The 12,949-nt window shown below is 33.6% G+C and overlaps 1 protein-coding gene across 9 annotated transcripts in view; it reads right to left on the bottom strand.

Annotated features, from left to right (window-relative positions):
- Positions 1–5,534: 5,534 nt before the first annotated feature.
- Positions 5,535–12,949, bottom strand: part of MIOS (meiosis regulator for oocyte development) — a 237,064-nt gene continuing 229,649 nt past the window's right edge. For all 9 annotated transcript variants that reach the window (XM_057550236.1, XM_007164786.2, XM_057550237.1 and 6 more), the window contains 3 exons: positions 11,747–11,951; positions 6,929–7,058; positions 5,535–5,765 (listed from right to left, as the gene is read on the bottom strand). In XM_057550236.1, the coding sequence (XP_057406219.1) occupies positions 5,669–5,765; positions 6,929–7,058; positions 11,747–11,951 (432 nt within the window). In that variant the 3' untranslated portion in view covers positions 5,535–5,668. The remainder of the gene's footprint in view (positions 5,766–6,928; positions 7,059–11,746; positions 11,952–12,949) is intronic.

Genomic DNA, 12,949 nt, shown 5'->3' with positions numbered 1-12,949 from the left:
ATATCCTGAGGAACATCTAGGAGAGAGACGATTGAAACAAAGTCATTATTATGTAATACTACCTCAGGAAAATCAGAACTATTTTATAGATCCATTTCCCAATGTGTTAAATGGAGAACAAAGTGCACTGTTTCCAAATATGACAGAAGAGACAATTAAGAGAAAGAACCACATCTGTTTATTATTCTTATATATTACTGTAGAATATGAAATCTAGAAAAATGTTTTCCAAACAATTAAATCTCAGTAATCATTTTCATAATACCTTATAGCAAGTTTCTTCACCTCATAATAATTTGATTGTTCATTATGCTAAGAACAAGATAACAGGTCATGGGTAACTTTTATAAAAGCCACTAACGTGTGTGTGATATGCATATTCATTTATTTATACATTCATCATTATTGTAGAAAAACTAGAAGATGCAGATAAGAAAAATGCCACTTAAAATTCTACTCTTGAAAGATGACCACTGTTAAAATTTTATAAATATTCTCCAATAGTGTTCCATACAAATACATTCTATATATACTATCCTATAACTTGCCTTTCCCTCCATTTATAAATATATCATGAATCGTCCTTTGTCAATAAAAATACCCATACTATTTGAATAGTTTGTTAGTATTCCATTGTATGTATGTGACAATTTCTTTACTTATTATTGAACATTTAGGTTTCCAAGTTATTATAAACAATACTGTGATAACCATTTCATAGAAACATACACCTTTGTGCACTTATCCAATTAATCCCTCAGAAAATATTTCCCATATACTATGTCAAAGGGTATGAAGCTTTGTAAGGCTTTTGATACATATTACTCACTGTCCTCAGGAACACTTGTACAAATAATATACTCTCACAAGTTGTTATTTGAGAATGTTCCTTTCCCATATCCATGAAAATACATATTATTCCTTTTAATTTACACAGGCAAGTGAACAGTATCCTGCTGTCGTTTTAATCAGCATTACTTTGTTACCAATTTAACATTTATTTATGTTTGCTGGCCATTTTATTTTGGCTGTACAAGTCCTTGATCAATATTATCCATTGGTTGTGTCTTTTCCTTGTGGGTTTGAGAACGTTCTTTGTGAATTAAGGGTATTAAATTTGTATGCATGTTGTAGCTTACCAGTTTGCTTGCCTTTTAACTCCTTATGGTATTTTTGCCGTACCAAACTTTAAAGACTTGGAAAAGGAGCAAGGGTGTACCTCCACCCACTTCCCTCTTCTGCCCTGCCATGTGCAGAACCAGCGGTAACCACATGATCCTTGTTTTATTCCTGTCTATCATTTCCCCACTACGTCGATGCTGGCTGTTTGAGACAGACAGTAAAATAGAAGGGGGAAAAAAATGGAGGGAAAACATTTCCTTTCATGATAAAAACTAAATCTAAAGAACAAATCAGGAATCAATTTTTTGATTTTATCAACTGCTTTTTACATCCAAAGAGCCACTGACATGTTTTTTCTCTTTTGGCGTATTAATACTAAATATATTAAACCCTCAATTGTCATAGTGGATTATTCTCCTATACACAGCCCATAAAGTAGGACGTATAAAACAGTAATTAAAAGTACAGATTGGGAAGTCAGACTACTGGAGTCTAAGTCTTGGCTCTGCTATTTATTAGCTGTATAACCTAGGACAAGTGACCTAATGTCCCTATGCCTTAATTGCCTTATGTATAGAATGGGAGCAGTAATAGTGTATCTGCCTCACAGGGCTACTGTGAGGATTAAATAGGATAATGTGCATGGTACCTGGAAAATAATAAGCACCAACAGTAACTACTGTTCTCAGTAATATACTGTTGGATTAGATATTGACTTTACTTATGAATTTATCATGAATATTCCTAAATGAAATCAGTTCTTTGTTTTGGCAATCTATGTTAATCTGATACCTGGATTACACTATCTTTTAAAAACATTTCGGGAACTTTCCTTCTGTCTATATACTCTAGTAAACAATACTTTATAAAGACTAATATTTTCATAAAGTGCTTTCTATAATCAGTAAAGAAACCTACAAAATTTTCAGGTAGGAGGGAAAAATAGGCAGATGATATAATGGGAGAGTAGTGGCTAGGAGAGCAGTTGTCCAGCTAGCCCCATCTCTGCCACGGCCATGGGGGTCACAGGCCCTCTATACGAGGATGCTGAACTAACACCTAAAATGCCTCTCCCCTCTCTCTGACGCCTCTATCTGAGCAGATGTTAGACATGTACAACTACTTAGTGCCCACTTGTTTTAACTACAGCCATCCCGAAGGAGAACAAACCTCACAGTGTAGTACTTCCTTTTTTATTATCACCATCCCCCCAACATTTTAACTTAAATGAACATCAAGTGTAATAGAATGGCAGAAAAGGAAGGATTTTACTGGGAAAATACTGGATACTTTCTCCTATGAAGGCCAGGACTTAAGAGTTGAATATAGATATGAAAATCTCAAGTTTTCAGTGGTTACTGGTCAACTCTCCAGATTCACCAAAATTTTAATTTTCATCCCTGGGTTCACTCTTATATCACATTAAAATCCTAGGTGGTCGTTCAGAGGACTTCTTCATACAGCAGAAAGTAATATTCTAAATACAGGATAAACAAAAGTAGCTAAGTTCTATCTCAAAAGAAAATGCCATAATTTATCCAGATTTGGAAAAACAAGCTCTTGGGAAATTTTCACTACTGAGACAAATGTAAATGTACATACTTTGTTTAAATTATACCATATTCAATTAAAAAGTACTGACACATGAGTAACCAATGAAGATTAGGTAACAATGACTGTTAAGCACTACCTTTTACAGAGCATTATGTGACAGGGATATAATGCTTCATGTTTATTTCATCACCTAACACGCCCAATCACCCTATGAGGTAGGACTTTCTATACCTTTTAACATATTAGGAAATGGAAGCTCAAAAAGGTCAAGTCACTTGGCCAAGATACTGGGGCTAGGATTATAATTTAAATTTCAAAACCCATACTTTGAATATCTGCACTCAAATGAGTGACTGAAATTACATCCAGCCATGCAATTAAATGCAGGACTATTTGTTTCTCACTCTAATACTTACTGGGTGTAGCACTGACAATGGAAAGATACTTTTTAAATATACCATTTTAATGAATAATAACCATTCTGGAAAGCTGAAAAACAGAGTCTACAAAAAGTTACTTCTAAGACTAAGAATCAAATTTGCCATCAAAATAACTACTAATACTATTTTATTATTTTATTGGATTATTTGCAGAGTGGTCATAGATAATTTCTAGATTAGACCTGTTGACTTCAATCCATTTTTATTCAATTTAAAAAAATAATAAAAACACTTTTATTAAACACTTCTATTGAACATGTTTAGGTAAAATATCTCGTTGAGTTTATAAACCCAAATATTAGTGACCGAGTAATAAAAATGAAAAAATTAGTCTATTTTCATGGTCCACATACAATGAAATGCAAAACAAGCATAACAGACATCTTATATGAATATTTGGGTTTCACAGAAAATATTAGAAGGCTGACACAGGCATAAACAATTATTCTTAAAAATGTCATCCTGTGATTACAGATTATATAATAGACTTTATGCTTATGTCTTATATTGTACTTCCAAAAATTATAAATATTTTAGATATAACCCTATTATAAACATCAATTCAAAAATTTACCTTACTTTAGCTAAGGAGAAATGAAAATGTATATAACAGTTTGACACTAAAGCTGACTTTTCATATTTTGGACAGAGTAAATTTGAAAGAAACACTTCAACTGAAGCAACTTTAAAGGTAAAGGTTATGTTTTAGTAAAATGAAATCAGTAAGATTTACTTAGAAGACTGGAAAAAGTCCCCTTAATAACAATGTTTGTTTAAAAAAAAAAAATAAAACAGATTGTAACTATTCCCAGTTCTTTCATTTAAACAAAAGATTGTCATCTAGGTGAGATGTTTAGAGTAGATATGCAATGTTTTCCTAGAAAAGAGACTTTTGTAACACATCTCAAAGTAAAAAATAAATTTAATCCACCTTTGTTCAGGATTTAAGTCATACCTCAAATTTATCTAACAGATCTTAGTTTCACCAGGTAAAATTGCTAACGTGAAAGCTTCTAAAATTCTTGTTTTTGTTTTTTTTTAAATATTTAATTTATTTATTTATTTATTTCTGGCTGTGTTGGGTCTTCGTTTCTGTGCAAGGGCTTTCTCCAGCTGCGGCAAGTGGGGGCCACTCTTCATCGCAGTGCGCGGGCCTCTCACTATCGCGGCCTCTCTTGTTGCGGAGCACAGGCTCCAGACGCGCAGGCTCAGCAATTGTGGCTCACGGGCCCAGTCGCTCCGCGGCATGTGGGATCCTCCCAGACCAGGGCTCGAACCCGTGTCCCCTGCATTGGCAGGCAGACTCTCAACCACTGCGCCACCAGGGAAGCCCTAAAATTCTTGTTTAAGATATTTCTTTCTTCAAAATCTGTAAGATAATGTTTAGGCTTACTTTTTATTTTTCTATAAGTACAACTTCAACTACGAAATTCAGTTCAGTCCTCTGCGTATGTCAGATGATGCTACAAATCCTTTGTATTTCTCTTCCAACTATCTAGCTGTGAAAAGGGAAAAAATAAAATTTGAAAATAAAGTCCCTAAATTGGCCCAAATATACTTACTTTAAGAAACTTACATTAAAGGTGAAATTGTCTCCAAAGTGACTCTGGTTTCCCCAACATCTCCCAGTCTACCTTAGAAAAAACAGGATATTCCGCAAGAGGGAATCTGACAGTAGGACATAGTGACCCAGATTATGCTGGATGGTTGGTCACATACAGACTTGTATAGACTTTGTATTCAGCCAAATGCTTCCAGATGATGAGCATAAGATGATAAATTAATAGGGACAGAAATCTTTGAAGACAAATAAGGATATTGGAAAGCAAAAGGTTGAAAAGGAAAATTTTATACGTTTCCTTGAAATGGTGCATATTTTTCTCCTCAGAAGAGAAAAAGTTGTAAGATACATTCTTAATTTTGACTTTTCTTTGGAAGACAATAAATGTCTGTGCCAAAAGATTTCTTACCATAAAATCAAAGTGTATGAGAGAAGAGACTCCTTAAAAATATATATATCAATCATACCTTGACAAATAATTCTCCAGTGTAGCGTAGGGGGCTTTCTAATTCTAAAAGTAAAAATCCACAATTTAATCTGGAAGGAATCTAAGCATGAGTAAGCTTAAACTACTGTCTGAATCACTGAATTGGTCATATTATTCTATTTTAAAAGTGTACAGATTTTACTGAAAGATAACCAATTGCAACATAAAAAGTATGGTTTCAACGTCTGTTCTTGGTCACTTCAGAAACTCTGTTTGCACAGTGTTCATAATTTCAACAAAACCCTAAAAAGTTCTTTCCAAAATGAACTTTTCCAACCTACTGAACAGAATTCATGCCCACACTCTGATGTTCATTTCAGCAGCATTTGTCTCTGTGAAGTACATCAAAATCACTCAAACATCAAATTGGTGATTTGATAGAATGATTTATTTTCCCATTACAGGAAAGTCACGAGTGACTTGTTTTGAGGTATGTTTCTGAGCTATGAAGGACCTCTATCAGAAAGCTCCACACTTGAAGGTTCCTCTTTAGGGGATAACATTTTATGGCTGGACGGTCTCTGCAGGTACCAGATTCCCTGTTGTATCCAACTGCATACATTTACACGTGCATGCAGACACGGGACACTCAGCATGATCCCTGAAAAACAGGTCAAGTCACAGTTATACATCTAAATTACACATACATACACACATTTATCTATATACCTATCGATATCTATAATGCAATTTTTCAAATGGCATTTGAAAAATACAGGAATTAAAACCCAAAGACAAAAAGCATTAAAAGCATTAAACTAGAAATGAGTGCCAAGCTGAACATGGGGAGAAAGTTACTGAAAAATGAACAGCTTTACTTTCTAAATATATAATAAGCTATCTCATTTACAGTTATGAATGTGACAGGGATGTGCTCAGAGTTTAAATTAAAGCCAATGTGACAAACTGGGTGTAAAAGTTACAGCACTGAAGAGTACAGGGCCACTGATACTACTCAAAGTAAAAGTTGAATACGGTCTTGAGTCTCCACTGTATGAAGTGCGTACTTACTACATAACAAACTTATTTACGAGATAACTAATATAGGAGTTTGACATGTATTCTATCATTGAATTCAGTTACATACTATGTATTATATATGATAGGATATTCGGTCAGTCGTAAAAAACTGTAAATATAACATTTCCCCAAGTAAAGTTAAATAATGCTTTTCAAATATCTAACCCATATATAATATTTAAACAATTTCTTATACAAGTATTAATTTTATAGTTTAAGATTACATAGGCTAGTGATAGAAATGTTCACACCACCTTTGTTAACTTAAGTGACAGTATAAAAGAAATTCATCTTTTGGCTGTATAAATCTGAACTATTTAAAAGGCCATCTGCTTTATCTCCTCTAACTCCAAGCCTATTAAAGAAAGAATGGGGACTTCCCTGGTGGCGCAGTGGTTAAGAATCCGCCTGCCAATGCAGGGGACACAGGTTTGAGCCCTGATCCAGGAAGATCCCACATGCCGCGGAGCAACTAAGCCGTGCGCCACAACTACTGAGCCTGCACTCTAGAGCTTGTGAGCCACAACTACTGAGCCCGCGTGCCACAACTACTGAAGCCTGCACGCCCTAGAGCCTGCGCACCTCAACAAGAGAAGCCACTACAATGAGAAGCTCCCGCACTGCAACGAAGAGTACCCCCTGCTCTCTGCAACTAGAGAAAGCCCGCGCACAGCAACGAGACCCAATGCAGCTAAAAAAATTAATTAATTAATTAATTAAAAGAAGAAGGAATGTGCTGATTACCTGAACCAACTAAGCATGTGTCCAGCATGCCCACCATGTCTGCAATTGTGACACCATGTAAACCAGTTGTTAAACTGAGCTAATTTTTTGTCTTTGCTCAAGTCTACTTTTTCATCTGATTTGGAGCCTCCTATGGGTTAAAGACAGTGATCTTCATTAACTATATCATAATATTTTATTCAAAGTTTCTTAAAAGGTAGTTCTAAAATTATGTCAAAACACAAATCACATATCATATTGAAACAGCAACTTTAATGCTAGAATCTAGTTTAGATTGAAAAAAATACCGAATAACCAGTTTCCTTACATTTTTAATAGTCAATAATAAATGGAAAAATAGAAATTATCAAACCCACTTAGAAGCAATCTGAATTAACAATTTTAGAGAAACAATCAGTAGTTTAATAAACTTCCCATAAAGAAAATACCAAGTCCAGTTTACAGGTGAGTTCTACCAAACACTGAAAGAACAGGTAATTTTCATCTACACAAACTTTTCCAAAGAATAGGAAAAGAGAGGCAATTTCCCAATGCACTTCATGAGGTGGGTATAGCTTTGCTAACAAAATCAGACAAAGCCAATATGAGAGAGAAGATTATAGGCCAATCTTCCTCCTGAACAGACATAAAATCCTAAGTAAGACATTACCAAATAGTATGATTTAGCATTTCTACTTCTAGGAAAATGCACTAGAGAAACTTTTGTGTATGGTAAAAGGAGACATATGTAGGAATGTTCATAGCAGCATTGTTCATAACAGTAAAAATCTGGAAACCAAGTGTCCATCAATAGTAGAATAGAAAAATTTGTGTTGTAGTCATAAATGGAATACAAAGCAGTAATAAAAAAAAGGAATAAATGACCACTACATTAATCAGCATAATTGAAACTAAAAAAAAGAAAGAAAAACCCAACTCCAACGTTGAGCAAAAAAGGCTTGTCAAAGGACATACGTGTATGATTCACTTACATAGAATTTGAAACACAGACGACAGTAAACGTGTAAAAAAACTATACAGACAAGCAAGAGACTAAACTAACACACAATTTAGGACAGTAATGACCTTTGGGAAGAGCCCAAAGAGGTGGTATGAAGTAGGGAGGAACAATCCAAGGCACTAGTATAGACAATGCTATCTTAAAGCAGAGTAAAAGACTCACTGATGATTGATTTATCACAGTACACGATATATACATTACTATACATTTGTTATTCACAGAAACTTGAAGAAAAATGTATTACACATGCACATTTACACACAAATTTACATAACTTTTAGTGCTTGAAAGATGCTCATTCTATTAATTTTGGCCACCTTAATATGTTTTATTTTGTTCTAAAACAGCAAATCAAATTATTTTAAGATCATATATAATTAGAGACAAGAATAGAAAAATGAGTAAGTAAAAATATTAAGTTTAATTAAGCAATTGTGTACCTATTAAGACATAATGCTGTTCAAAATTTCACCTGGGCCATTGCTGGTCACACTGTAATGACCACAATTGTCTTGCAAACAATTATTTAAAATACCCATCTCTTTTTGCTAATGGTATGGAGATGAAACGATGTGAAGGTGGTTCAAGGATTTAAGATGTACACACACTGAAATTCTTCCTAAAAGCTTCGTAAAAACAATTAATAATGAAAGAGAGAAAAAGAGAGAAGAGAAAAAGGAAATACAGACCTTTTAAATATCAGGCATTTTATACCTTTGTGTATAGTTCTCATTAGTGATTTTCACTTTGTTTTTGTAACTTCTAATACAAAGAGAAAACAGACTGAGTCCAGAACAGATTAATCCTCATGTTTCTGATGAAGCTAAAAATAACAGCTCTACCTCACTGCCATGTGAGAAGGCATTTTAAGATCAAATAGCTTTTAAATTTAAAAGATTTATAGTGAATTATGAAAAGTGCTATAGAATAGTTGAGGGTAACTAAAGTTTCACTTAGGCACTAACAACAACAATAATAATAAAAAAAAGAAGAGTAAGAAAGAAAGTAATATATAATCTAACTTTTAAAAATGTATCATACCTAGAAGTTAAGCTCTATAAGGACAGCGATTTTTATCTGTTTTGTTCACTGTAACATTTCTAGCACTTAGAAAAATAGCTACTAAACAAACACTGTTGAATAATGTTTATAATTTTTAATGCTAAATATTACTGTTTATAACTTATAAACATTATAACTAAACATTTATAATTATAAACTCAGTGAGACAGTTTCAATAGAGTTCCAATCTTCAAAGCACAATTGACTGTAAAAATTTGTAACCCTCAGTTAAATAAGCTTATGGAAATTATGGCCATTTGGATCACAAAGCATGATGGATGGATGCCATCTCTAATTGCAGGCAAAGCAACACAGAGGTTTGTATACCTAAACCTTTAAACTGCCATGAGCCAACATTTGATTTCTATCAGGTCCTATTTTATTTTGGAACCCAGATTTTTCTGATTTTACAGAATAAAAAAAGAAAATGCTTATTACTTTGTAATTAACTCAGCTCAGTAATGCCTTTAAAGATCAGATTCAGGCTCCCCTAATTTTCCTACACTGTTTCCTAGGCTCTGTCACACTGATGCACTTGGTAGTTCCCATACACTCTCTGTACTTACCATCTTCACTAATCTCTTTACCTTAGTTCATGCTTTGTATTTGCCTACAACCTGGATAGGCGTCCCTAAAATCTTCACATATTTAAATCTATCAGAGTTTAGAGGACCAACTTAAATGGCATCTTCTTTTTGAGGTTTTTCAGATATGCTTTAGATAGAAGCAATGTTACCCTCTTTCAAAATTCCTAACATTTTCTTTATATAATATCCCTTATTCACCTCAGAGAGCTAAATGTATTTCAGAATTTGGAATGTTTGGGGATGTTAGGAAAATAATGAGCAAATATTACATAACACCTCCAGGAAAAGTCTGAGGCACCATCCTGTAATGAAACACATTAGCATTTCTGCAGTGAAACATATGAATGTTCACAAATAAACAGAAATAAAAACTTTAATAACCTCACGTCAATTCTGAACAGATTTTTTTCTTTTGCCAAATGAGATTGTAAATTCATTAAAAAAAAAAAAACTCTGGCTTTTCAGATCTTTAGAGATTTTGGAATGACAGATAAAAGATTCTGGACTAGTATTTATTTTCTAAAACATATAATTTCTTATTTTACATTAGCTATCCATGCTCATTACATACCATAAGCTCCACGAGGATCTTTGAGTCATCCTAGCACATCAGCCTTAACTTAGTGCATTAAACAAGTACTCAAACCTATATAAAGAAATTATTTCTGAAGCAAATTTAGAAAAAAATTTTTGAAGCAAATATGAGAAAATGTTAAGACTTGATAAACCTGGGTGTTGAATATTCGTTAAATTAATAGTCTCTATAACAGAGAACTTAAAATGTTTTATGATTTAATTTTCTTCAAATTCCAGAAAATTGCTTTTATCTTTTCTTACCTATTTCAAAAATAGAAAAAACTGAAAAGCTAGTATCTAGCAAAAAGAAACAGGACTCTAGCCATTACAGTTTCCTGAGGCTTATGGTCCAAAAGACATATTAAGTTGAACTATTTCTATGTATCTCAGTTCACACAGAACTTATTTACATTATATTTTGCCTCCTTGTTCTTTCATTGTAGTAGATTTTTATTCCCAATTGTTATTTTCTATTTACTTGTATCAAGGATGTAAAAAAAGTGATCAACGTGCAATGTTAAAAATGAAAATCCTTGATTAAAGCTTAAGTCAAAACTAACATGTGCATTTGAAAACATCACATATTGCATTTGTTAAAAAAAAAAGGCACTATATTGAAAGATAACTTAATGGCACTAGCAAATCTCTTTCACAGATGTTAATGTAACAATAAAACAGACTATGTACAAGAACCAGCTACAGAACAGAATTCCAGAATTTCACAACAAGAAGGGATCTCCCAGTCCAACACCTCATATGTAAGAGCGTTAAAGCGACTCTCAAGGTCACCGACTAAATGTCACAGAGCCAGAACTACAACAGGCATTCTGATACCATACTCAGTTCTTTATTCCTTATTCATTTACCAGTATGCCAGATATTCAAATGTTTTTCATTGAATTTTTTGCTATAGTATCATTTTCAAGTATATAAATAGCTGAAATATTTCTAGCCACTAGGTACATTATATTCAATTATCTACTGTTCTCAAAAATTTTCTCTATATGTTTACTTTAAGCAGTAAACAATAATGTTAATATTTCTAAGCATTAAAAAAGTATATATATTTACTAGGTAGCTGACAAATATAGCAGAAGCCAACACCAAAACTTAGAAGTAGAGGGATCTGACTTCTAGGTTAATACATTCTCTACATATGTGCAGAGGTAGATTTTGAACATGAAATAAGAGAAAATGTCAAAGTGCTTTGAGACTATCAAAAATTCTTTATGCACACAAGGTATTTGTTACTAGATAGGGCCACGGTGACTTTTAAACATAAAATTTGAGGGAGCTCCTCTTAGAAAAAGTGGTAAGAAAATGATATAAGATTATTTAATATTTAAGCTCTTCTCACGAATGTTAAATTGGCAAGCATTTGTGAGATTACCTGAGATATCATGGATATAGATTTTACTTTTAATGTACAGATTTCATAAACTATAGAGAACACAAAAACCTTCAAGCCAGCAAAGTGGCTTGCTCTTAGAAATAATATAAACTCAAGTGGGTATGTCTTTTATTTACAACATTAAATCAATTATGTAGAAACAATTTCAGCTCCAAAATGTATACTGTAGAATTATATCATACCAGGACAACTAGAAACAGGTGTTCCCATATTGATGAGGCAAAGTGCACATCGAGGAAGGGGTTTTCGACAGCCAGGGCAACTTGTGACTTTAGATTTTGTTGGTGAGCCACTGACACCATACTGACTAAAACCTCTGCCCTGATGGGGCACAGTTGAACAGCTGTAGGAGATAGACTTTCCACAAAAATTGCAACTCACAAACACCTATAAAATAAATGAAAGGAGAAATAAATATAATGCAAACTTCATGAATAAAATAAATTTAAAATAATTAAAGTTTGATCCTAACAAATTACTTTTAAATAATTTTTTAAATTTTATTGCGTATTATAAAATAATTTATCTGCTAAGTTGATGAGCTCTCATTTAAGACTTCCACTTAGCAGTTACATTATTTGAATACTTCTTCTCTGTTACCTTTGTTTAATTATATTCTTCCTAACATCACTGTGATCTACAGAAAAAAATAACAAGGACTTTATTTTTATTATTTATTTATTTATTTATTTATTTTTGGCTGTGTTGGGTCTTCGTTTCTGTGTAAGGGCCTTCTCTAGTTGTGGAGAGCGGGGGCCACTCTTCATCGCGGTGCGCGGGCCTCTCACTATCGCGGCCTCTCTCGTTGCGGAGCACAGGCTCCAGACGCGCAGGCTCCGTAGCTGTGGCTCACGGGCTTAGTTGCTCCGAGGCATGTGGGATCTTCCCAGACCAGGGCTTGAACCCGTGTTCCCTGCATTGGCAGGCAGATTCTCAACCACTGCGCCACCAGGGAAGCCCAACAAGGACTTTAGAGTTCACCCTGGGACATTACAAAATATCCCAATATGACTTTTGATACAAAGTTCAATGATTTAATCTCCTAAACAAAATTTTCTTGTAAAGAAAACACTCATTTCCTAAGAGAAAAAGGAGTTAAGGATCCCATAATAGTTAAAACTTTAGAATAATAGCAATATAAACTGTTCATTACGCCTTTAAACTCCTGGACTCTTGAACACTTATGATATAGATTAGTAACAAATATTATCATGTACTGCTATTTGATTAATACTCAGGTTGTTTTAATACAAACAGTAATTTCTCAAATGTCTAAAATAAGAAAATAGCACCATCCAGTGCTCACATGGAGCATATACCTGATATTTAACGTCTGAACTCAGACACAGTGATCTCACGTCAAGTGCTTTATGTAACAATTGATC

Source organism: Balaenoptera acutorostrata, chromosome 7, assembly GCF_949987535.1.
Source record: "Balaenoptera acutorostrata chromosome 7, mBalAcu1.1, whole genome shotgun sequence".
NCBI lineage: Eukaryota > Metazoa > Chordata > Mammalia > Artiodactyla > Balaenopteridae > Balaenoptera > Balaenoptera acutorostrata.
Note: the sequence above shows the minus strand (reverse complement) of the source record. Positions and strands in the feature narration are given on the sequence as shown.